Consider the following 22961-nt stretch of genomic DNA (forward strand, 5'->3'; position numbering starts at 1 on the left):
GTCAAAAATTAACTTTACCTGAAATGATAATATTTGTGATAGAAATTATATGGCGTTGAGATCCCCCTTTGCTAACCCTAACACATTCGCCAGATCAGATTTATGCTTTTATCACTGATAAGATTAGAGGGATATTAAGGAGGATCCAGCTGATCTTAGGTCTGTTGAGGATCTTTTGCGGTCCTTCTGTCGTCTGCTGTCTCGCGATAACCCGCGAAGTTTCCGGTGTTGTGTATGTTCCTGGAAACATGGCGGCCAGCTTCCGCGGCCGTCCTATCCGGAGTCTTCGGATGCGAGGTAAGCACAAAAACCTCGGTTCAGCGGCTGCTGTAAAAGCAGGATATTGCAAAATATGATTTTGTCACGCACGCGATGACCTTGGAGTAATGTCTCGGCGTGTCCGCGGTGTGTGTTTTTGACAGGTCGGAATGACAGCGGGGAGGAGAACGTACCGCTGGATCTGAGCAGAGGTAAGCAGAGGCTTCATCACATCACCCTGAAAGCGATTATTGTTCAAAATGGATGAGGGCGATTTCTGCAAACGCTAGCCCCGCGTAGTGAAAGTCTAGACAGTGTACGCGCTTGACCCGTCACTGCTGTTGTTATTTCGCCATTTTCCCTCACTGTTTGGTCTAAAAACGTCGCTATCGATGTCATAACAACAGGCGGCAACGAGCTAACTTAACTAGCTGAGTTAGCGTTAGCTAGCTGCCCCAGCTAACCAGCCATGAAGACGCTCTGTTATTTTGATCGGCGTGAGTGGGCACGATAGCCTGTTATTTAGCCAAGTAGCCATAAGAGTTGCAGTCATGCATTTGTCATCGCTAACTGGCTGGGGGAATTGAGTCTGAAAGCTGTGCGCCGAGAAGCATTGAGGCAGCACACGGTGGTTCTTCCAGAGGAGCACTGATAACACAGCTGCACAACTTGTCAGATTTACTCCTCCAGCATCAACACTGCATAGCAGTTTGTTTACACGGAGCAGCGGTATCTGAGTCCTGGAGGCCCAGATCCCTGCTAGATTCATTACAATCGTCTCAACTAGAGACATGCTCACCTGAAATATGTGTGACTGACAACATTAAAATCTTCACCACAGGAGAGTCAATACACTTAACCTATCAGCTGCTTCAGTGCGATTTGCACTATTTACATGTTCTTCCTGACAATACCAAAACTGGGGAAAATAAAGTATGTCAGTTCAAATTATGAAATAATGTGATGTATTCATAACTTACTGTAAGATTGGCTCGTGATGTTTACAAATGCTTGTTACCAAAGTAACCCTTTGGGCTGGCATTTTTCTCATTTCCACTTTTGAGCGATGGATCGAGTGCAGTGTTTGGAGCAGTGAGACTGATGACTAATACCGATAGCTGTTACTTTTTGACAAGCTGCAGCGTAATCAGGCTTATCATCTGCTGCGCTTTGTTGTTGAGGAGAAAGTGATCTGCGCAGCTCATTAAGCTGGTGTTTTCCCAGTTTGTGCGATGTTTACATTTGTCTTGCAGGGCAATATCTGGAAGTCATCCCACGCAAAGCGGGCGTTTAGGCGTCGACCACGCTTAGACGATTCTGTTTTAAAATGCGGTTCCCGTTTGTCAAAATATTTAACGTAGGATAGTTGAAAGGAACTGAAAACAAAAACACTTCCCGCTCAGGTCTGGCTATTTTAGTGTCTAGCCTTTGTTTTGATTGTACACTCTACATTAGTTCCAGCTAAACCAACTTCCTTCCTGCAGGATATCTATTACGGTTCATTGACTGATATTATTATGGCAATATAGCTTAACGCCTCCCTTAGTTACATTGTATTTCCTTTTCATTCTCCTTCAGAACCGTCAGAAAACTTCCGTGAAATCCTTCAAAATGTGGCCAAACCGCACGGAGTCAGTAACATGCGAAAACTGGGCCACCTGAACAACTTCATAAAGGTAACGCTGTCAAGCTCTGATAATTTTGCCTCATTTAAAGACAGTTTTGCCTCGCTGAAATGTTGTGAGACATGCAGCTTTTTGAGAGGGTTCACTGGGTTCAGATCTCTCACAAGATTGATTAGCTGCTCCTCCTCTGTAGTGTCACCACTGACCTCTCCTTGATCTTTTCCTCTTGGGTGTTGATGCCAGCAGGCCTAGTTGTGCCTGTCACTGTGATGCTGACAGTGAATATAACAGGAGCTCGAGGGATAGGAGAGCACTCCAGTCTAATGTGCATCTGGAGCAGCGCTCAGACTTTGAAATCTGAGATTAATAGTGTCTAGTTATTGTTTGTATGGACCTGAGACTTTGATTTGTTAAAAAAAGAAGAAGAAAAGATTACTTTAGTCATTTTTTCTCTCCTGGTTTTTAATATGCATGAAAAAAAGAGGATTTAGGAGGATTTTCAGTTCAGCAAGGCTTAAAACACAAATATACTAACATGGATTGTAACACATGTGAGCATATGCAAGTTTTAAATTCTTTTGACCATGCAGTATAACTGCTCTGATTCACTTAACAGCAGTAAATGTTACTGATGCAGAGATGAATAATAGCTATAATATCCCCAAAAGTTTAGTCTGTTCATCTGGACGTAGCGTTTTCAGTGGGAGAAGCGTTTCATCACTCATCTAAGTGTCTTCTTCAGTCTCAGCTGACTGCAGAATGATTGCAATAATAATAAAAAAAGAGTATGAAATGTAAGTTTTTTGCTCATTAAAAAAATCTGTTTTAGTGTTTTCGCTCATCCTTCAGGTCAGCCCTGTTTGTCAGGACTAGTGACCTCTCGAGGGTGTTTTTCTCCTGTCAACCCAAAACATGCTGGAGTACTCTCCTTCCTGTTATTTTGAACAGGAATAACAGGGGTGGAGAAAATGAGTTAATGATTGCGAGATGAGCGTGAGATAGAAAACTAGCACTTTCTTGTGCCTTGAGCACACTGGCTTTGCTGACTGTCACCTCAGGTGGGAAAAAAAAAGTCAAAGCCATGTGCACAAATGTCTAATTTACCACAGTTTCACTCTCTCCGTCTGCAACTACGCTGGGGTCGAATTGGTATAAAGTTTGTCATCTGAGTGCAGGTATTTGTCTGCTCTTCACTTTGTTGTGACAGGTCTGTCTGTGTCTGTGTGCAAAGACAGTGATGTGCAGTATTTTAAGGAAGCTAACTAAAACCGGTATTATCAGAACACTACTGGTTTGGGGTATCTGCAGTTGTCCATGCACATGTTTACAGGAGAGTTTAATCCTGATCATAGCTATATCCTGATTTCCTCTTTCACCCCACTGCCTCAGACCACTTCTGACTGCTGGTCATAAGCATATTGTAAACAACTGTCGGTGGCTATGCGGCAAGTGAGTACTGGCCCTCCTACAACTGTGCAGTTGGCACTGGAGCAGGCTCGAGGCTGAGTGAGAGCCTGTAATCTGTACACCTAACTCTCTTGTTTACAACTGACTGGAGGGTTATAGCCATGATGTGTGTGTATCCCATTAGAGCACCATGACTCTGATTCCTTATAAGGGTTCCAGGACAGTGAGGGTTAGCTAATCCCCCACCCCCCCCGGAGAGCATCACGTGCACCCTGTCCCCATCTCCTCTCCCCTCGTTTGCCTGTTTGGGCTCTGACATCACAGCTGTTTTAAAACAACCCTGTACTCCTTCTTGCCTCTCATCACCCATTCCACCCTGCTCCGTCTTGCCTCATGCTCTGCTGTGCTTTAGGAAATTTATGCTCAACTTTGAGGAACAGTTTAAACCAAAAGTACTACAGTGGTTCACTTTCATTAGGAGACACATGGCAGAATAGACAACTGTGATGGAGGAGCATTGACTTGTGTGAAGGAGCCTCAGTGTACCTTTAAGAACGATGTTTCAGAACATATAAGACCATATTTGGAACATTAAATATGTAAAATATTGATTAGAGTTCACACTCTCACTAATTGTTGTGTGCAGCTCTACAGTTATTAGGGAGATGTAAACACTCCACATAAGATTTGGATAATGATTACATAGAAACATGGGGCTGACACTTTATAGCTGATTTCAGTCATTTGAATACCCTTCTGGCTTATACTTCGCAATTGCTGTGGCTTTGTGCTGGCAATGTTACCTCTTACACAGTGACAGCAGATTCATTCACTTCCCACACAAAGGGCCCACAAGGCCATTTTTCTGCAGTAAAAGGGAGAAATGATCGATCTGTTTTTTTTGTTTGTTTTGCTACATTTTTAAAAATTTCTCTGTCTTCCTCTCTCTCTTTGATTTATTAGTTACAAGTACTGCAACTCTTTATTTTATTATTTCACTGTGTTTACCACAGATTTATATTGTCTCTCATCCTCAAAATCATACGTGTAAAGTCATTTTGAATTGTTGGCTACATACATCCTACTTTGAGCTTATGTAATAAATTTGTAAAATTACAGAAAAATGTCTAGTAGTTCATTGCCCACACCGTCCTTTTATAACATGTAAATTTTTCATTGTCTTTTTTCCTATCTAGTATGGAAACATGTTATAGTACATAGTGGAAAAAACAGGAACTTTTTTCATTTAATTGTTTATACGTTACTTAATTACTTAGCTGTATTATCAATAGCAGTGGTGAGGGGTCTTTTATCAGTAGGAAAGCTGTAAAAGTTATGAAAATACAGCTAAAAGGGTCATAAGTCTGTGCGCTTCATCACATTTTCCAAAGCTGTCAAGTGGGCCGCTTTGGAGTCTTTCCCGGGCTCATTCTGGCCTCCTCCTCTGGTCTCTCAGATCAATAAATAAGTACTCCTTTTATATGCGTATTGAGATATGATTTCTTTTTTTTTACGACATACTGCACAACCTTACCTGCCTTTAGGGAATTGCTACAGGTAGACATTCATGCTGGAAACAGGGTCACACTGACTGCCAGACCTGATAGGATAGAGAAAATAGGAGCACATATCTAGGCTATGAGAGAACAATACAACAGAATTAGTCCAACCATTGAAGACTCTATCTTATCTCCTTTGTGTTTTGACGTACTATCATACAAGCATGTGCTTAAGCGACAAATAGTGGCAAGTGTTTTGCCTCTATGGGTTTCCTACTTAGAGCCTCTAAATGAGTTGAACACATTTTTTTCATTCACAGTTATCCATTAAATCAGCATGTACCTGACTGGGCTTGATTTACTCTTGTCCTTCACTAAAACCATGCTAATGGAGTCATGGCCATATTGAAACCATTTTTATGTTTCTGTTTTATAGCTGCTGTGCAGCATTGGCCACCGTGAGGAAAATTTTGGGTTTACATATGAAGAAATCATCATTTGGTAAGTAATCTGAGCCACCGATAATAGTGTCAGTGTGTCTTATTTAATGTGCGCTTTTTATTTACTCTGGCTGTTAAGCTGTTCTGGATTTGGAATAATGATGACGTGAATGTGTGATTGAAAAGTACCAGTCAATGAAGTAATGAAGGAAATAGTCATATCTTGTGCCAGGTTGTCCGTGCTCTAGTTTTAGTCACTTTATTGTTTGTTTTTAATCTCTAGTCTGCGACTAGCTCTCCTTAATGAAGCTAAAGAAGTGCGTGCTGCGGGGTTGCGGGCGCTTCGCTACCTCATCAGAGATACCAGCGTACTGCAGAAGGTCCTCAGACTACAGGTGGATTACTTGATAGCCAGGTGAGCTCCTGCTTTGAACCACCCAGTCAGGTGTAACAGTTGGTAGGCTTACTAAATGTTTGGTTTTTTTTTTTTTAGTTAAGTTGTTAGGGTGTTTGTAGTACCATGCTTCAGCCAGTCTTCTTCTTCTTCGGCCCAACCATGGTACATGACTGATTGTTATGATTGTGGGTATTTTCAGATGCATTGACATCCAGCAGAGTAATGAGGGTGAGAGGACTCAGGCTCTACGACTTGTCCGAAAGGTAAAAACAAGGCGTGTGTTTTGGCGGTCTTTGTTCCTTCTGACCATTTGCAGAGTCGCTCTCATGTCACTCGAGGAATTTGCCCTCACTGCTCACTCCTGTGCCAGCAAAATGCCACCAGAAAGCTCCCGGGGTTAGCAGGAGTGTCAGTGGGGATGGTTTGCATGAGTCTGCAGGCGGGGTTATTTATAGTTGAGTAGTTTACTGTAAATCTTCACACAGCGCTTAGAGTCATAGTGCTGTGGTTTCAGCTTCAATTTCTTGAAGGAACTACCAGTTTTACAAGCACTAAATATGTGACCTCTGAATAGTCAGATCCTGTTTTTGCATTTCAAAAGTTGATCTTCTTTTTCTGGAGTTCTCCAAAAAAGCAGCCATAAAAAGAGCAAAACAGTGAAGTTATTTTTTGCCTCTCTTTGTCGTGACTTGTTTTGATGACTCATGTTCCCGTCCTCTTCCTCTCTCTGTAGATCATCACTGTCAACGCAATGCTCTTCCCCACGTCTATTGCAAACTCTTTAATTGCTGTGGGGACCGACGGCCTGCAGGAGAGAGACCGCATGGTGCGCGCCGCCATCGCCATCGTTTGCGAGCTAGGTAAAGTGCCTGGTGTTTAACGACGCAGGCCGGTGCAGTTGCTATGCATGGTGCTCTTTGGGTGAACAGAAAAACTTTCTGAGGTGGAGAACTATTGTTGTTTGACATTATTATTAATATTATTATTATTATTACCGCCATTGCCTGTGTAGCCCTGAAGAACCCAGAGGTGGTGGCCAAACGGGGAGGCCTCAGCACCATCCTTAAGAGTGTGATAGACTGTCAACTAAGTCGCATCAACGAAGCACTTATCACCACCATCCTCCACTTACTCAACCACCCACGCACCCGTCAGTATGTGCGTGTTGACGTCGAGTTGGAGGTCTGTGCACACACACACACACACACTGACACATAGATTATGAATTGAGAAGAAGCTTCTGTTTAAAAATGAGCCACTGTGCTGGGAGCCATTCCAGTCAGGATTAGCAGAGCTGTAGGTGCCCGTCTCTTTCCCATGGAGCTTACAGTAATCAGTTACAGCATTTCTCCAAAGCCTCATTGTCTGTAAACACTTGGGACAGTAGCAGCTCATCACTGCAGGCACACAGATGTTATATAAGATGTGTAGCAGGTTCATTATTACTGCAAGATTTTTTCTGACAGTAGTAAATAGAGATGTAATTTGAAGCTCTCTTTACTGTTGTGTTTTGTGTGCATCAATTTTCTCTGTTTTTGTTCTCTGTTCTCCAGCAAATCCTCGCGCCTTTCACTGATTTTCACTACCGTCACAACGCAGACACGGCTGAGGGGCAACTCAAGTGAGTGTGTGTGTGTGTTTAGGTGGTATGAAGAGCCTGTGGTTGAACTGTGCATAGAGAGAGAGAGCGAGAGAGAGGAGGGTTTGTGTAGTGTTTTTGTTAGGCGACCCTTGTTGTCAGGGTGGCTTGACTCTGCAGCGGCTTGCCAGAGGATGTGAAGTCAGATTTTTATAAAAGATCTTTTATGTTTTGTTTGTGTTGTGTAGTCTGAACAACCACCGGCTGAAAGATCATAACGATGTTGTGTGCACAGAACATGATGTCCAGTCTTTAACGTGTGTTTTTTCTTGTTCACAGGGAAGACAGAGAAGCCCGTTTTTTGTCCAGCCGAATGGCTATAGTGGCTGCTTTCCGCTCCTGGTCCGGTAAGGGCTTTAACGTTATTCTTTCTGTACATTCTGTACATTCTCAGTGGAATACCCACTGTTAAATATCTCCTATTCTCTCTCTCTTTCTCTCTTTTTTTTGTCTCAGGAATTATCAACCTATGCAAGGCTGGAAATTCTGGAATCCAGTCTTTAATTGGCTTACTTTGCATACCAAATATGGAAGTTAGGGTGAGTATAAAAATGTTTGGCCCTTAAGGAAGTTTGATATTCAAAAACACAGATTTTTCTGATTCTTGCCTGTGAAGATTCCATCCAAGCGATTGTTTTTATTGTGCAGCGGTTAGATGGAGTTGCGTTAGAAATTAAAAATCAACCAAAATTTCCTGTATGAAACAGCCTTTTAACTAATGTTAAGTCTGTTTGGCCTCAGAGGCTTAAAGCACAGAGTGTATTCGCTATGCCATCTTATCAAACCATTGGGTTCTCTCAAGCTTGCAAATCACTGTTTTACACAGCATTAACATTAGTTCTAACTGTTCTTTTCCGCTACTTAACAATGCAGCTTTTGCCATAGCCATATAATTATTTGTAACCAATTTTATCAAATATGCTCTGCAGAAAGGCTTGTTGGAAGTGTTATATGAGATATTCAGGCTTCCTGTGCCCATTGTAACGCAAGACTTCACTGAAGCCCTTCTAAGTGTTGGTAAGTAAAAAATATCTAATTTTCAAATATTTTAATCCCCATATAAAAACAAGCAGTGGAACTTAGAAACTGTTATATTAAGTATTTGATGTAAATAGCACATTTCACTAAAGTTAAGAGGGGAAGCATGAGATTGGAACAGTTATGTAATATTAGAAGGAAAAAAAACACCTGGTTGAAGATCTGACTGCTTGTTAGGTTAATAAGTAACACGACGGGGTGTGAAAAGACATTCCCAGAAAGGTTGAGTTGTTCATGATTAAAGATGAGAGGGGCTCAGCACTTTTACTCGGTTTGCCCACTGAGTGTGAAAAACCAATTTTTAAACAGTTAACACTAAATGTGTAATTTGGAAAAAGAAAAGCAGAAAACAATGCGACTTAGTCATCTATCGCACAAAATATCATTAAAGATTCGGAGAAAATGGGAAACAAGACAACATCAGATAACCAACACTAAATGACCGTGGTCTTCGGGCCCTAGTGTGACACTGCATCAAAAACAGGTTTTTGTTGGGTTTAGAGCAGCAGTCCCCAACCTTTTTTGCGCCACGGACCGGTTTAATGTCAGACAATATTTTCACGGACCGGCCTTTAAGGTGTCGCGGATAAATACAACAAAATAAAATGATACGACCAAGACAAAAGCTGTGGTGTTTTGTAAATGTAATAATAAACGCAAATTCACTGTGTTATTGTGCAACTTTGTTAGCTGCGTCCTCCTGAAATGCGCCAACAACAATGAAAGTAACATCCTCCTCTCTGCACCTTTAATGCTCTCTGGTCACTATGGTAACGCGCAAATATTTCTTTCAAAATAAGACACACAACTACAACACGGAAACCGAGTTAACGATAAAAACCCTGAAAACCATACGTTTCACACCCGAACCTCAACTCCCGCGGCCTGGTGCCAAATGACTCACGGACCAGTACCTGTTCGTGTCCCAGGGGATGGGGACTTCTAGTTTAGGAACACTTCTGAATATTGTTATCTGTGGACACAGTTCATAGTTGGATCCACAGATACAAATTAGACCATCATCCAAAAATCCAGCTGTCCTTCCTGAGCCAACCAGAGCTCATTTAGGAGGGAGAAAGCTGCCCTGTGGTCTCATCTGCTTCATTCTGTAGTGTAAAGAGGGGCCATCTGGTTTATTATCAGTGATTAGTTGAAAAGCCAGGATCTGCTGGGGTTTGGAGATTAATTAGTGCACATTACATGGATAACTGGGCAAATCTGTGAAGGCCCAAATAATGCTTAATGATACACAAGGTAGAAATTTTTGGAGCAACATGATGATAAAGTCCATTTGAAGGAAAACACTTTCATTTTAGCAGGACAGCACTGAAGCACAGTCTGCATGTCTACATAATAAAATCCATTTAGTGACCCACTGAATACATTTGGTGTGTTTTGAACTAAAAAGCTTAAATTCTAAATCACCAGGAAACCACGACACGTTTGTGTTTTTGTTCTCTGACATAGTGTGAAAAATGTTCCAGCTCCACTTTTTTGAAATGTGTTAATGCAATCAATTTCAAAAATTAGCATTTTGTCCTGCTTAAGATTAAAAAAAATCTTTGTTTCAGCATTTAATATGCTATCTCAGTACAGCCTTTGGTTAAATGTAGAATAAAATTTCTTTTAGACCCCAAGTAGGTCCATGTTTTCCACACACTGACAGACTGGTCTGTTTGTTCTGTTCTCCTTCAGACCCCGCCAGGTTCCAGGACACCTGGAGACTGTCTGACGGGTTTGTTGCTGCCGAGGCCAAAGTCATCCTACCCCATCGGGCCCGCTCTAGGTGACAAACGAAAGCACAGGATAGAAATGAAATATATTGACAGAACTGTTGTCACTTTAGTGTGTAAACAAGCCATAAAATGATTTTTATCTGCTCCCTTTATTAGGCCTGACCTAATGGACAACTACCTGGCATTTGTTCTTTCTGCCTTCATTTCCAGCGGGCTTTTAGAGGTGAGCTGACACAGTAAAAGCACAATAGGTTTAATTTACTCAGGCTAGGAGTGTGTGTTTCACAGTATTGTATTAACTGCTTTTGGGTGGCTTTTATATTGATGTCCTTCCTTGTGCCTTTATTTTTGATACTGTAGGGCCTTGTTGAAGTTGTGACCAGTAGCGATGACCAGCTTGCTGTCAGGGCCACCATCCTTCTGGGAGACCTTTTACACATGGTAATAAAAAAAGTATAATTTTGTGCATTTCTAAAAGTTTCTAAGCTATATCTTTGTTTCTTTGACTCCTTCGGCTTCTTTTGCTATACTCACCATGGTTTTATTTCTCTCTTGATCAGGCAAATACCATCCTTCCTCATTCCCATAGTCACCACTTGCACTGCCTTCCCACTCTCATCAACATGGCAGCCTCCTTTGACATCCCCCAAGAGAAACGACTGTGAGTACAAACTGCCACACACGCAATCACTCTTGTTTTTGTTTTTTTTATTGTAACAAAATAATTTCCTCTAATCTTTAGTCATAATCCTTGTTTTTGAAAATTTCATCCAGCCACTACTCGCCAACTGGTCGCCGACTAACTTGTAGGATTTACTTGAAAACGTACTAGTTTTTAAACCACTTTTAAAACATCCTCCATCTTTGTCTCTATGCGCTCTAGGCGAGCAAGTGCAGCCGTCAACAATCTGAAACGTTTCCATGAGAAGAAGAAGAAAGGTTTGAAACCGCACAGTCTTTATCTGGACCACATCATTCGCAAGTCTGTGTCGTCACATAACCGCAGAGATTCACGTGTCCACAAAGACATCTATGTCATTAAGGTAAAGATCAACATCTTTTACGTATTTTCCATCTTACGGTTGGTCTTGGCTTCGGCTTCTGTGTGTTTGTTGCAAAGTATGTGGTGTGTTTAGTGTAGCTAGAAAGAGGGAGGCTGTTATTTGCTGCAAACCTGATTTGAACAATTTAAAGCCAAAGGTTTAAACATTTAAATAAAACAAATAGTTTTACTTTCATATTTACAGCTTCTGTTTTTTCTGCTTCTGTGCTCAGGACACAGAAGAAGCACTGATGATGAATCTGCGAGACAGTCAGATTCTCAACCACAAGCAGAATCTGGAGTGGAATTGGTTGCTTATTGCCACCATCCTCAAGGTCAGGCTGTTCTCATGTACCACCACAGACTCAACGTTTTGTTTTTACTTGTGTAAAAGGGTATTTTTTTGTCTTCTCAGTGGCCAAATGTAAACCTCAGGAACAACAAAGATGAACAGATGCACAAGTAAGCCTTTTTTATTTAACCACAGCTCATTACAAGAAACTGAATTTGTTTTTCTCACATCCTGTTTTACATTTCTATTTGTTTTTGTCTGATGCAGGTTTGTTCGGAGGCTGCTGTACTTTTATAAGCCCAGTAGTAAGTTGTACGCAGGGCTCGCGTTGGATCACCTAAAGGCCAGACAACTCACTGTGGTTGGCTGTCAGTTTGTTGAGTTCCTCATGGACTCCGATGAGGTTAGAGAGGTTTACACTGATGCTCGTACTCTAATTTATTTCTTCTTTTTGGTCATTTACGAAACCCGGCTTTGTTTTTGACGCTTTATTTTTTTCCCCACCATCAACCAGGATGGCCAGGGTTACCTGGAGGACCTGGTGAAGGACATGGTATCGTGGCTCTCCTCGTCCTCTGGAATGAAGCCCGAGCGCTGTCTGCAGAGTAATGGCCTGCTCACTACACTCAGCCAACACTACTTCCTCTTCCTGGGGACGCTCTCGGCACACCCACAGGGAGTCAAACTACTAGAGAAATGTGGCCTGTTTCAGTGGTGAGTGAGCAGAAAAGTCTTTAATCTATTTTGAGCTTTTCCAGGCCTGCAGAGTGAAATTGTGTCAGAGCTGTTTGATTAAAAACATCCTGCAAGGTGACATTTGCACTTTTTTTCTCCCCTCTATTTTCAGCCTGCTGAATCTGTGCTCTGTAAAGAACCAGGATGCTGTGCTGAAACTCGCTGTATCCACACTGGACTACAGCAGAGATGGTCTGGCCAGAGTGATCCTCTCCAAGATCCTCACTGCTTCTACTGATGTAAGCAAGCTGTTAAAACACTAATATTGTAATTAGTAGTAATGGGGAAGTTGTTGTTTTTTTTCATGCACAGTGGTCAGCAACCTCTTATCACACTGCCACATTTGTAGGCATAAAATAAACTGAATCATCTATTGCCAAACTTGCCCTTTTTTCTTTTTCTAAACACACCCGATCACCTCATTTTCCTCCACCCACCACACCTTCTGAGAAGTAGTAGGCCTCTTGGCAATTAAATGTTCGCAGCACCCCTGATCACACAATACTTCTTGTCTCGCTGTGCAGACGTGCAGGCTGTATGCTACCAAGCACCTCCGCGTGCTGCTGCGTGCAGGCGTGGAGTTCTTCAGTAGCTGGGGCATGGAGCTGCTGGTCACACAGCTTCACGACCACAACAAGGCTGTGTCCATGGAGGCCCTGGACATACTGGATGAGGCGTGTGAAGACAAGGTGAGTGATGATGCCGCTTAGATTGTTCTCAGCAAAGCAATTAAATAATAAAGTAGCAAAAGCAGATAAGATTAAGCCCATCGTGTTATCTGACAGTTTCGTTTTGTGCCCATTCTGCTGCTTTACAGGCCAACCTTCACGCTCTAATCCAGCTGAAACCAGCTGTGTCCCACCTGGGAGACAAAGGCCTCTTACTGCTCCTCAGGTAGGTGTTTACCACTACAACAACACAAAAACAGTGCGTCACTCTGAAATAGTCCTTTTTGAACACACTCTACATCTTTTTTTCCCCTGCTTTTTTAGGTTCCTGTCCATTCCTAAAGGTTTCTCCTACCTCAATGAGAGGGGCTATGTCAGCAAACAGCTGGATAAATGGCAAAAGGTATTATTCAGATATCAGCAGACAGCTTAATGAAATCTCATTTAAAATATTCTGAAATCATGTGGCTATAACAAGGACACATACAAATGAGTTTCCTCCCCTCACCCCAACCGGTCACGGCAGATTGCTGCCCGTCTGTGAGCCTGGTTCTGCTGGAAGTTTCTTTCTGTTAAATGGGAGTTTTTCCTTCCCACTGTCGCCAAAGCGCTTGCTCATAGTGGGTCATATGATTGTTGGGTTTTTATCTGTTTTCTTTGTATTGTAGGGTCTTAACCGTGCAGTATAAAGCACCTTTGAGGCAACTGTTGTTGTGATTTGGCATTCTAAAAATAAAATGTAATTGAATTGAATATTAAGTAGACTCTGTGCATTGCAGGAGTATAATCTTAAGTATGTGGACCAGATAGAGGAGCAGCTCAATGAAGCACTAACAACTTACCGCAAACCTGTCGATGGAGACAACTACGTCAGACGCAGCAACCAAAGGTAAGTAGGGTGAAATTTGGGGCAACCCGATGAGCTGTAGCAGTGAATGGGTTTTTGACTGTGCCTGATTTCTTTGGCCATGTCTCCAGGTTACAAAGACCAAACGTCTATCTCCCTGTGCACTTGTATGGTCAGCTGGTTCACGATAAGACAGGCTGTCATTTATTAGAGGCTCAGGTAAGGTCTCTCTCTTCTTTTTTTTTTTTTTTTTAACTAAAAATTATCATTCAGCTGTTCTGTAGGACTAAAGTGCCATTTGTCTTTTATTTTTTCCCCATCTGTCTCCAGAGTGTAGTGCCTGACCTTAGCTACACGATTCGCTCCCCGATGCTGGACACCTGGGAGGGCATCAAACAGCTCAAAGCTGCTCTCTGGGCACTAGTCAGTAACGCAGATTAATCCGTGTCACATAAGTTAATCTTTAATGATATTACAAAGACACGGGCTTGATTGTGGTTGTTTTTCGTTTTGTTTTTTTGTTTTTTCAGGGCAACATTGGCTCTTCAAACTGGGGTCTGAATCTCCTGCAGGAGGAGAACGTCATTCCTGATATCCTTGCATTGGCTCAGCACTGTGAGGTGCTGTCAGTGCGAGGGTGAGCTTTTCTTTCTTTGTCTTTTATTCAGTTACATTAAAAAGCATTACTATGGAACATGTAACGTCAGACTGTTTTTTTTGTGTGGTTTTTTTTTTTTAAATTTCATATAGAAGTATTTTGTATTTGTATTTTGACTGTCACTTGGTGCCCACAGGACATGTGTGTATGTGCTGGGTGTGATCACCAAGACCAAGCAGGGCTGTGAGGTGCTAAAACAGTTCGGTTGGGATGCAGTCAGACACAGTCGCAGGACGCTGTGGCCCGTCACTCCAGACGAAGTGGACACGCAGCTGACCTCTGAACTTTCTTCAGTACCGAGCACGCTCAGTCTAAACTCGGAGTCCACCAGCTCCCGCCACAACAGCGAGAGCGAGTCTCAACCAAGTGCGTAGCACATTGCCTTTGCTTTGTCACCATGTTCTCCAAAACTATTGAAATTTATGTTTTGTTTTTTTAACAGATCTCTATAATAATCAGTAATTATTGCTAGAAGTTGGACGTTTTTAATTAATTTCATTTCTCTTAGACATGTACATCCTGGATGATGACAAGTGTGATGTTCTGGACCAGTCGGATGAGACTTCTTTATACTTACACTCCAAACCAGTCAAAGACCGTAGCCCCTTTACAATACTGGCCTCTACTCGCTTCGTTCGCACTCGCTTCCTGAACTCCCTGTCTCTCCCCAGCAAGAAACTGCGCTCCACCAGTGACCCCAAGACACCATCGGGCTCTCGAACCCCCACTGAGCTCAAGACTGGGAGTATGAGGCGGAACAGGACAGTGACAGAGCCCTCTGTCTACAGCCCAAACCAGGGGGACTTTACCCCTATCTTTAATGGCCGAGGAATGCCAAAGAGTCCAACGGTCAGTCTGGAGACATCATTTGTTGGGACAAGAGGGGGCTCAGAGGAGCACTTGGTGGATGGCAGGCTGTCGAAGGGAGGAGGCTCAGGCCTCGGACTTAGTACTCTTGGAGGCCAGGGGGCTGCAGAGCAACATAGCCGGGAGAGAGAGCAGAGCAGCCGGGAGCGTCTAGCAGGAGATGGCGGCTCTTCTAGCGGAGGCAATGTAGGAGGGGGTAGCGGAGGTACTCAGTTTAAAAGCCGCAGTCAGAGCTTTAACACGGACACCACAACGAGCGGCATCAGCTCCATGAGCTCCAGTCCCTCTCGGGAAACCGTTGGCAACCCGGAGCATCCGGAAGCCGAACCGGATTCCTCTGACTGCGTGAGCCTCAACACAGTAGTGTCTGCCAAGACTGTCAAAACACTCTCATCCCTCACCCCCCAGTCACAGACTAACCACATGTCCACGTCCAAGTCCTCCACTGTCTCTCTGGTACCTCCCGGCTCCTCCCACACCCTCCCCCGCCGGGCTCAGTCTCTCAAGTCCCCCTCAGTGACTACCATAAAAAGCCTGGCTGATTGTAGCTTCATGTACACCAGCCCGAGAGACGCGCTGGGCTACGCTACGCTGAAGAGGCTTCAGCAGCAGAGGATACACCCATCTTTGTCTCACAGTGAAGCGCTGGCTTCACCTGCCAAAGATGTGCTGTTCACAGACACCATCACTATGAAGAGTGGCAGTCTCGATTCCAGACTAACTCCCCGCAGGTAAGTCGGCTCCACCGCAGGGTTTGCTTCATGGAAACGGAACATCTTAACCCATCTCTATTATTCTGTTGTGTTTTTGAGCGTATTTAATTTAGGTTTGGTGCCACGTGAAGATGTTAGCCGTCAGCATAAAAAATGTTTAAAAACATACCTGAACCTGAGTTTTCGCTTTTAGGTTTTTTTGTACCTTTGGAATGACAGATTTTTTTTTTTTGGGGGGGTGTCTTTTTGTGCACCTTCTGCTGTGTCTGTCAGGATATCAGATAGGAGGGTTACCTGTCCAGAACCCAGCGCCGTAAGTTCGTACCGCAGGCTGTCCAGAACACTCGTACCGCGGTGGGTGGACCTAGCTTGTGTCCTCCTTTAGAGATGTAGCTTCTAGCACCAGTCCAGACAGATCAATATGTTGTTGCTGCTTTAGTAGAGTACTAACTGCTCTCTGCCTACAGTTGATCCGTCAGTGCTTTCCTGTTGTGCAAGTAAGTCCCACGTAGACTGGTCAATTTCTAGTGGCCTCCCTGTGACCCCAACTTAAAAATATAAATGGCAAACAGGTAGAGATTAGTGCAATTTGATGTTTTACAATGTGTCTAGTATAAATGCATCACAGTGATACGTCATGCATAGAAAAAAAGTGGTGGGTAAGGTAAGTGCAAAAAGCAGGACCAGAAAATAAGGAAATGTGAGAGAGTGTGAAAAAAGAGCTAAATCTCTGATACAAAGGTGTAACAGATGAGTTCATAACTCTTAACCTGTACATTACCCACTGATTGCACTAGAAAAAGATTTCATTTATAACTTTAAACCTCAGACAATGGAAACAAAATGACTTTTGCTGCCGCTGCTCTGATGGCGTTCTGCAGCAAAAAAAGTTTCCCCTCTCTGTTCTTTTACCAAACCTTTTTTCCCATTTATTCCCCATGTTCCTTTTCTTTCCCAGCCTCTCCCCCCAGATCCTCTCACGCACCTCTCCTCTTGCCCTCCCTAGGTTTCTGAAAGCTCTGAGTTTTGCCTCTTTGGATAAAGAAGAGCTACTCAGTCCAATCAACCAAAGCACCCTGCACCGCTGCTCTTCAGTACGCTCAATGGTCTCCAGCGTCACCTTCGGATGTAACGACGACTACATTGGCCTTGCACTGCCGATGGACATCCATGACATGTTCCACATCAGAGACTCTGCCTACTTTCAGCAGAGGATCAGCCCGCCATCGGAAGAGCGGAAACGTTTTCTTTTCGGTGACGGCGATGGTAACGTCCACTTCGCACATAATTAAATAAACTATTGAATCACAAAGCTGCACAAAGACAAGAGACTGATTTCTGTTGGTGCTTATCACCTCCCTAGGTGATCGTCCCGCCCTCCCAGTGCTGAAGCAGCAGTTTAGTATCTCAGAGCTGATTGTGCACCGAGGAGACACCCCGAACCACATGGTGGGCTCAGAGGAGACGGGCCTGCAGGTTCACACTGAAGAAAACTGCCTCTACTGCGTGGGAGCGATCGTCCTTGGATACCCCACCCAACCACTGATCAATAGCACACACTCTCGTACAGGTAAGCTGACACGCACACATTCAGTCATTTGAACGGATACGGATTAAACCTAACAGATACTTCAAGGAATGCTTTTTTTCTCCCCATCTTTTCTCGCAGATTTTGTCGACTTTCCATCATGGGGAGGCCAGAGCGGCCACCGCCTGGAGGTGATGCCACAGTCAAAATTTTCTGGGGTGTCAGGCTGCAGTGATGCTGCTGTGTCACAAGGTTCAATCTCTGGCACACCTACACCTGGTGACATTGTCATTGGTGAGCTCACAAATAACCACAATATGCTAAATAAAAAGTGCTGCTTTGTTCCAGTTGAAAGTCTTACTGTCTCCTTCTCCATCAACTCATTTGTTGGACTTTTTTTCTCTATCCACCTGTTTCCTCTCTCTTTCTCTAGACCATCAAAGCAAATTAGAATGACAAAGGAAGTCTTTATTTAACTAGGAAAGTCTCTTTAGTTTAATCTTTCTTTGTTGATGAGTGTCCTAAAATGAGCAGTGGCAGGACAAGTGAGTCAAACTTAGTGCCCTGTGGAATATTCAGTCCTTAATATTTGATTAAAGTTTAGTTCTGTGGAATAAGCAAATACAAAAGCCCACACACACATTGATACTTCGCCATAAAATTGCAGCATTTATGAGAAATAAAAGTTAAACCCAAACTCCCAGACATTGTCAATGAAGTCATTTCTTGAAGAAGTTTAGTTTTGAATTTTCATTCAATGTTTCTTATTCCAAGAAATGATGTAACAGAATAAGTATTTAAGATGAAGTCTTAGGGAGTTTATTACTTTTACAAATGACTTGAGATCATTTCATTACAGATCATAATGAATTAACAGAGTGTACAACAAACAAGAGAGTAACTAACACAACTAAATAGCTTAGCACTTGTAGAAGGATAATAATACAGAAGTTCATCTGTTTTGTATTGAAAACCGATTAATTACTGTGAAACTGATTGAACAACTCACTGCATACATTTTAAATTTCACTGCATGGTTGGTTCCAACATAATAAGAATCACATTTGAACGAATTAACGAGTCAAACAAATCTCATCATCCACTCTGCTCTGCATCAGTTTTCAGCTCTCCTGCTCAGGCCCAAGAGCTGCCCCACTCAGCTGCTCTGCATTTATGGATTAGTTCTCCACACTCTGGATTCTCCCCTCAGTTCAGCTGCGCTTCCCACACTGCCCCGCACAGCCAGCAATCAGTCCAGTTCCCCATTTGTGTCCAATAACACACTCCACCCAGCTCTGCCACGTCTCCAACAACCCACTCAGCCCTGCAATAATTAATCACGTTTTATTGAACTTTATCAATCAATCACATGCCGCTAGCTCTGGATCAGTTTATAGCAGTTTTTATATCAAACAATGTGTAAACAATATATGTTGCTAGGAAACCCGGCATGCTGCAGGCTGATTTGACTGTATTTTTCCTTCTCATCCCACACACTTCAGAATTCACTGTATGATGAATAAACCCAATTTTAGAGACAGTAATAAATTATGAGGAGGTGGGGTTATATTTTAACTGTTACTTTATTTATAAAGGGCCATTGGGTGAAAATGAGTCCCTTGGTTTTGTGAATGTTAATAAGAGTGTATGTATAAATATTCGCTTGCTTCCCTCAGGTGGCAAGGCGATATCCGAGGACGGCCCCGCCTCTCGAGTCTTACTGAGGAAGGAGGTGCTCCGCCTCATCATCAACCTAAGCTCCTCCGTAGGAACCAAAGGCCACGAAACAGGACTACTGACGTAAGGCTCCTTTTCCCCCTTTTGTCCATATTCTCTGGATGCATTTTAAAGTTGTTTTTCCAAGGTCTCTAAAATATTTCGTCTCTCTTCAGGATAAAAGAGAAGTTTTCATATGCGTTTGATGACATTTGCTTGTACTCGGAGGTTTCTCATCTCTTATCCCACTGTGCATTTCGCCTGACCTCAAGACGTTTCATACAAGAACTTTTCCAGGATGTGCAATTTATGCCAGTAAGATCAATTGAAACTTGATTTGAAGGTTTTTAAAACGGACTGTGTCCTTGTGCTTACACGTTTAATCATTGTTCTTCTTTTGGTTCTCCCCAGATGTTTGAGGAAGCAGAAGCAATCCTGACAAAGCAACCAAAACCTGTTGAAGAGGACGCTGACCCTCCTGAAGAATCCTGATCATCCCATTTCTCCCCCATCCCTCCTGCTTTCCCTGCACAGCTGCAGACCCGGCTTCTTATCACCCTGAAAGGCAGACAAAACTGAAATAATATGAGTTAAGGCTCTGAAGATGGGGTGGGGCATTTCGATGTGTTTCTGGTGGATTTTAACAGCACCACAGCCAAGGAAAAAGAGGAGATGGTCATCAGTCACCTTACATACGAGCTGGAAACAAAGGACGTCAGCATCTATAAACAAATGTAATCCGACACGCCTAATGCTGTCTCAGACTTATTTTTCTTTTTCTAAATAAAAACACAGGAAAAAGGGGGAGCAGTTTAACCAAATACTGTTTTCAAATGGACTGGCGATGTTGAGCAACACTCAATAATACATCAACATAATGCTCAGCGACAAGCTAAATCATTAGGACAAAGACTCGAGCTGTGTTTAAAAAAACAAAAACAAACAAAAAACTATAATTTTTCCCTCCTCTTTCCAGAGGTGGTCTTGTTTTTTGTTTTTTTTCTGTAATGAAATAAGTCATGTCGTCGTGTCTGCCCAGTGGTTCCTCAGACCTTGCGTTCTTTTCTTCGACAAAACACTACAGAGGGATCCTGCTGTTTTTAAAACGTACCTGGAGCCTTCATATCCCACCCCGACTCGTGATCTGTTCTAGCCGGATATGTGCTTTTGCTTCTCTTGCCTCTCTACTTCTTACAACCTGTAGCCTCTTGTCAGCACAGGTAGCCAATTGCTTTTCTAGTTCTTGTATCTCAGACAATCAAACATCACTAGTATTCTATTTTCTAAAGCATTATATCTACCACCCTCACGCAGTACATGGGAAGAATAGCACGTAATTTAATACTAGTTTATGCCATCCTTTACCTGCTAAGGACTTCTCGTGTTTTTTTTCTTCCACTGCATTTTTAGCGAGCTTCTCTGAAAGTGGGTCGATCCTTGGAAAGACGCTCCGAAGATTCATTGTAGATTCAGTCCCAATCTCTGCTCACACATGTTTCCAAACTCTGCGTAAACCCAGCGGCTGCCCATCACTATACCTTCTTACCTCTGTGCTTCACCTCCACTGCATGTCCAACAAGCATGGCGAAGTTGTAATGTCACCTGAACGTGTTTCTTGCTTGTAAAACCTTTTTAAAAATAGGTTGCCATTACTTGCTGCCATTACGTTGTAGGACTATAATGACCCCTGGATTTGCCTCCACCATGCAGTTTCACAGGGGGGAACGTGAGCGATGACTAAAGGATTTATAAAAGGTTTTCCAGGGAAACAGGGGAGCTCGGTTTCCATTGGCTTATTATTATTTTTATTTTTTTATTTAATTTTTAATTTTTTTTTTTTTTGCTCTACTGCTGCTACACAAATGGACTCATAGAGAGATGATTCATAGATCAGCTGAGTGATGTCAGATCCGATCTATTTATTATATGTCTGTACCATAGAGTGAGCTCAACCAGAGAAGAAAAAAGTTATTTATATTTTTTCCTCAAGACTGTATTATAATTTAAACGTTTTTCCTTTTTTTTTTTTCCTTTTTTTTTTTTTTTTGCCTGAATCGTGGTTTCCCTTGTATAATGTGTACAGTATGTTTTGGGGGCATTGGTGACCTAAAGAAACATACAATCCTATCAAAGGGATGCATTGTTAATAAAACAAAATTTGAAATACCCAAAGATAGTTGATATTATTTAACTTTAAAAAAAGAAAATCCAACTTATTTCATTATTTACTGTGTTAATGTCTTATAAGTCGGCTAATATTGTTACAGTTACAGTTTTGGGTTTTTTTTGTTTTTGAAGAAACATTTAAATTAGGTAAAACAAAATCCTCAAAAATTAGGCTGGGCACATCCTCTACGTATAGGTAGTGTTCCTTAATGTTTAAGTTATCAAGTTATCTGCTGTTTAAAACACGATTTTCCTTCAGTGTTGCCGTACTTTGACAGTTTCAATAACAATCTCAGCTTTTTCATATATAGCATGTTTATTAAAGTTACTGTCCAAAAAAGCCAAATATGTGTTTTAAGAAGAGATTTATGAGACAATAAAGCAAAAAGTGTAGGCAGAGATCCCCCTGTTGACCTGTGGAGATGCAGCTGATGGTTTTTAAGTTTTATAAGTTGGACCTTTTGAACTTTTACACTCCTTAACCCTAGAGGACAAATCTATAGGATAAAATGCACTTGTATGACCATTTGTTTTGTTTTGGTAGGATTCCAAAATAACATTTCTTTTCTATAAAGTAATTTAGCTTAAAGCTGCAATGACATATTCATATTTTTTAAAAAAAATGAACTATTGAAACAAAGGTGCAGGGTTACTATACTATACGTCTTCCTTTTCTGACCGGTTTTTGATCTTAAACTACTCCTATATATCGTTGTTCTTTCGAATGAAACACATGGAGTAACAGATGTTGTAAACTTCAAAATCAATGAAAACAATAAGAGGGTATTTAATTTTTGGCTTGTGTGATGATCAGAGTTGGGATTAAACGTTTTTATGGGCTGCAGAAGGTTATCAACAGCAGTGGTCCACAGCAGGGAATATCTGCAAATAAAGAAATTACTGTTGTGATGTCAGTGGGCAGACTGTTCTAAAGTTTAGGCCCAGTCACCTTTGTTTTTACTAGCATAAACTTTGGAACAACCATTCACTGATCCAAGTAAATGACCAGACACACATGGGTTTAACAAGTGCATCATGTACTTCGAACCTGGCATTTAATGCTTTAAAGATGTTAAATTCTTTTCTTTCTTTTTTTTTAAATGTAACATTTTAACCTGAATGAGTTCAGAACATGTGCAGTTGTGTAGGTCATCTTCTGCTTTTATTTTGGCACTCTTCTAAAAGAAGCACCATGTTTACAGGAGAGAGTGCTGTAGAGCTTAGAAATGTAACATGACTGATTGCTGCATCATCAAAGTCTAAATCATGTGGAAGCCAGAATAAGAAAATAGTAGTATGCATGCTTGCTACTTTACTAAATCCTAAAGAAATGTTGTCTGACCTTCTGGTTTCCAGTCAGACTCAAAAAAGTGTATTTACTGGAACATATCTTGGATTTCAAAGTCCAAGTGATTATAAATTAAAAGAAACTAAGTCCCCAAACAAAATACACAAAAGCAGCCCGATGTCAGGCAGAAGCTCATGTTTTTATGCCTGGGGACAATTTACCGGATGTCTGTTTTTATTTCTCTTTAGAAAAAAAGACATTTCCATAATAAACTGATGCAGAAAAGAAAACAATGTGCACCAAAATAATTCATCAAATTTTAGGAAAAAATAATGTCTCATAGCCAACCCCAGCCCTCCAGCTTAATGTCTTCCACTAAGTGCTCATATAAACTACCGCCGA

The 22961-nt window shown here is 42.0% G+C and overlaps 1 protein-coding gene across 3 annotated transcripts; it reads left to right on the forward strand.

Moving 5' to 3' along the window:
* The first annotated feature begins 238 nt into the window (after positions 1–238).
* On the forward strand, positions 239–21145 carry LOC102793613 (rapamycin-insensitive companion of mTOR-like). Of its 3 annotated transcripts, XM_087849022.1 has the most exons (38): positions 239–297; positions 423–470; positions 1837–1934; positions 5226–5290; positions 5513–5644; positions 5826–5889; positions 6360–6486; positions 6639–6808; positions 7180–7247; positions 7545–7612; positions 7722–7804; positions 8195–8282; positions 9999–10089; positions 10196–10262; positions 10400–10480; positions 10600–10700; positions 10923–11082; positions 11315–11416; positions 11497–11543; positions 11641–11776; positions 11888–12087; positions 12221–12347; positions 12633–12797; positions 12926–13002; positions 13101–13179; positions 13556–13665; positions 13755–13842; positions 13954–14046; positions 14154–14260; positions 14418–14647; positions 14790–15879; positions 16135–16215; positions 16820–17127; positions 17225–17431; positions 17531–17683; positions 19066–19189; positions 19282–19420; positions 19517–21145. In XM_087849022.1, exons 1-38 carry the CDS (start codon positions 249–251, stop codon positions 19595–19597), a joined length of 5304 nt encoding a protein of 1767 aa, XP_087705148.1. In that variant the 5' UTR covers positions 239–248; the 3' UTR covers positions 19598–21145. The 3 variants fall into 3 exon arrangements, with proteins under 3 accessions (XP_087705148.1, XP_006805926.1, XP_087705147.1); XM_006805863.3 differs by lacking the exon at positions 16135–16215 and having other exon boundaries at positions 16868–17127; XM_087849021.1 differs by lacking the exons at positions 17225–17431; positions 17531–17683; positions 19066–19189; positions 19282–19420; positions 19517–21145 and having other exon boundaries at positions 16135–16856.
* Positions 21146–22961: the final 1816 nt, after the last annotated feature.

Source organism: Neolamprologus brichardi, chromosome 12, assembly GCF_056152115.1.
Source record: "Neolamprologus brichardi isolate AB-2024 chromosome 12, ASM5615211v1, whole genome shotgun sequence".
NCBI lineage: Eukaryota > Metazoa > Chordata > Actinopteri > Cichliformes > Cichlidae > Neolamprologus > Neolamprologus brichardi.

Bases quoted from the DNA above. Each gene is read 5' to 3' on its own strand.
- LOC102793613 (XM_087849022.1), top strand. From the start codon at position 249: ATGGCGGCCAGCTTCCGCGGCCGTCCTATCCGGAGTCTTCGGATGCGA. The intron at 1,935-5,225 runs GTAACGCTGTCA...TCTGTTTTATAG, and splicing joins ACCTGAACAACTTCATAAAG to CTGCTGTGCAGCATTGGCCA. The intron at 14,261-14,417 runs GTGAGCTTTTCT...TGGTGCCCACAG, and splicing joins GAGGTGCTGTCAGTGCGAGG to GACATGTGTGTATGTGCTGG.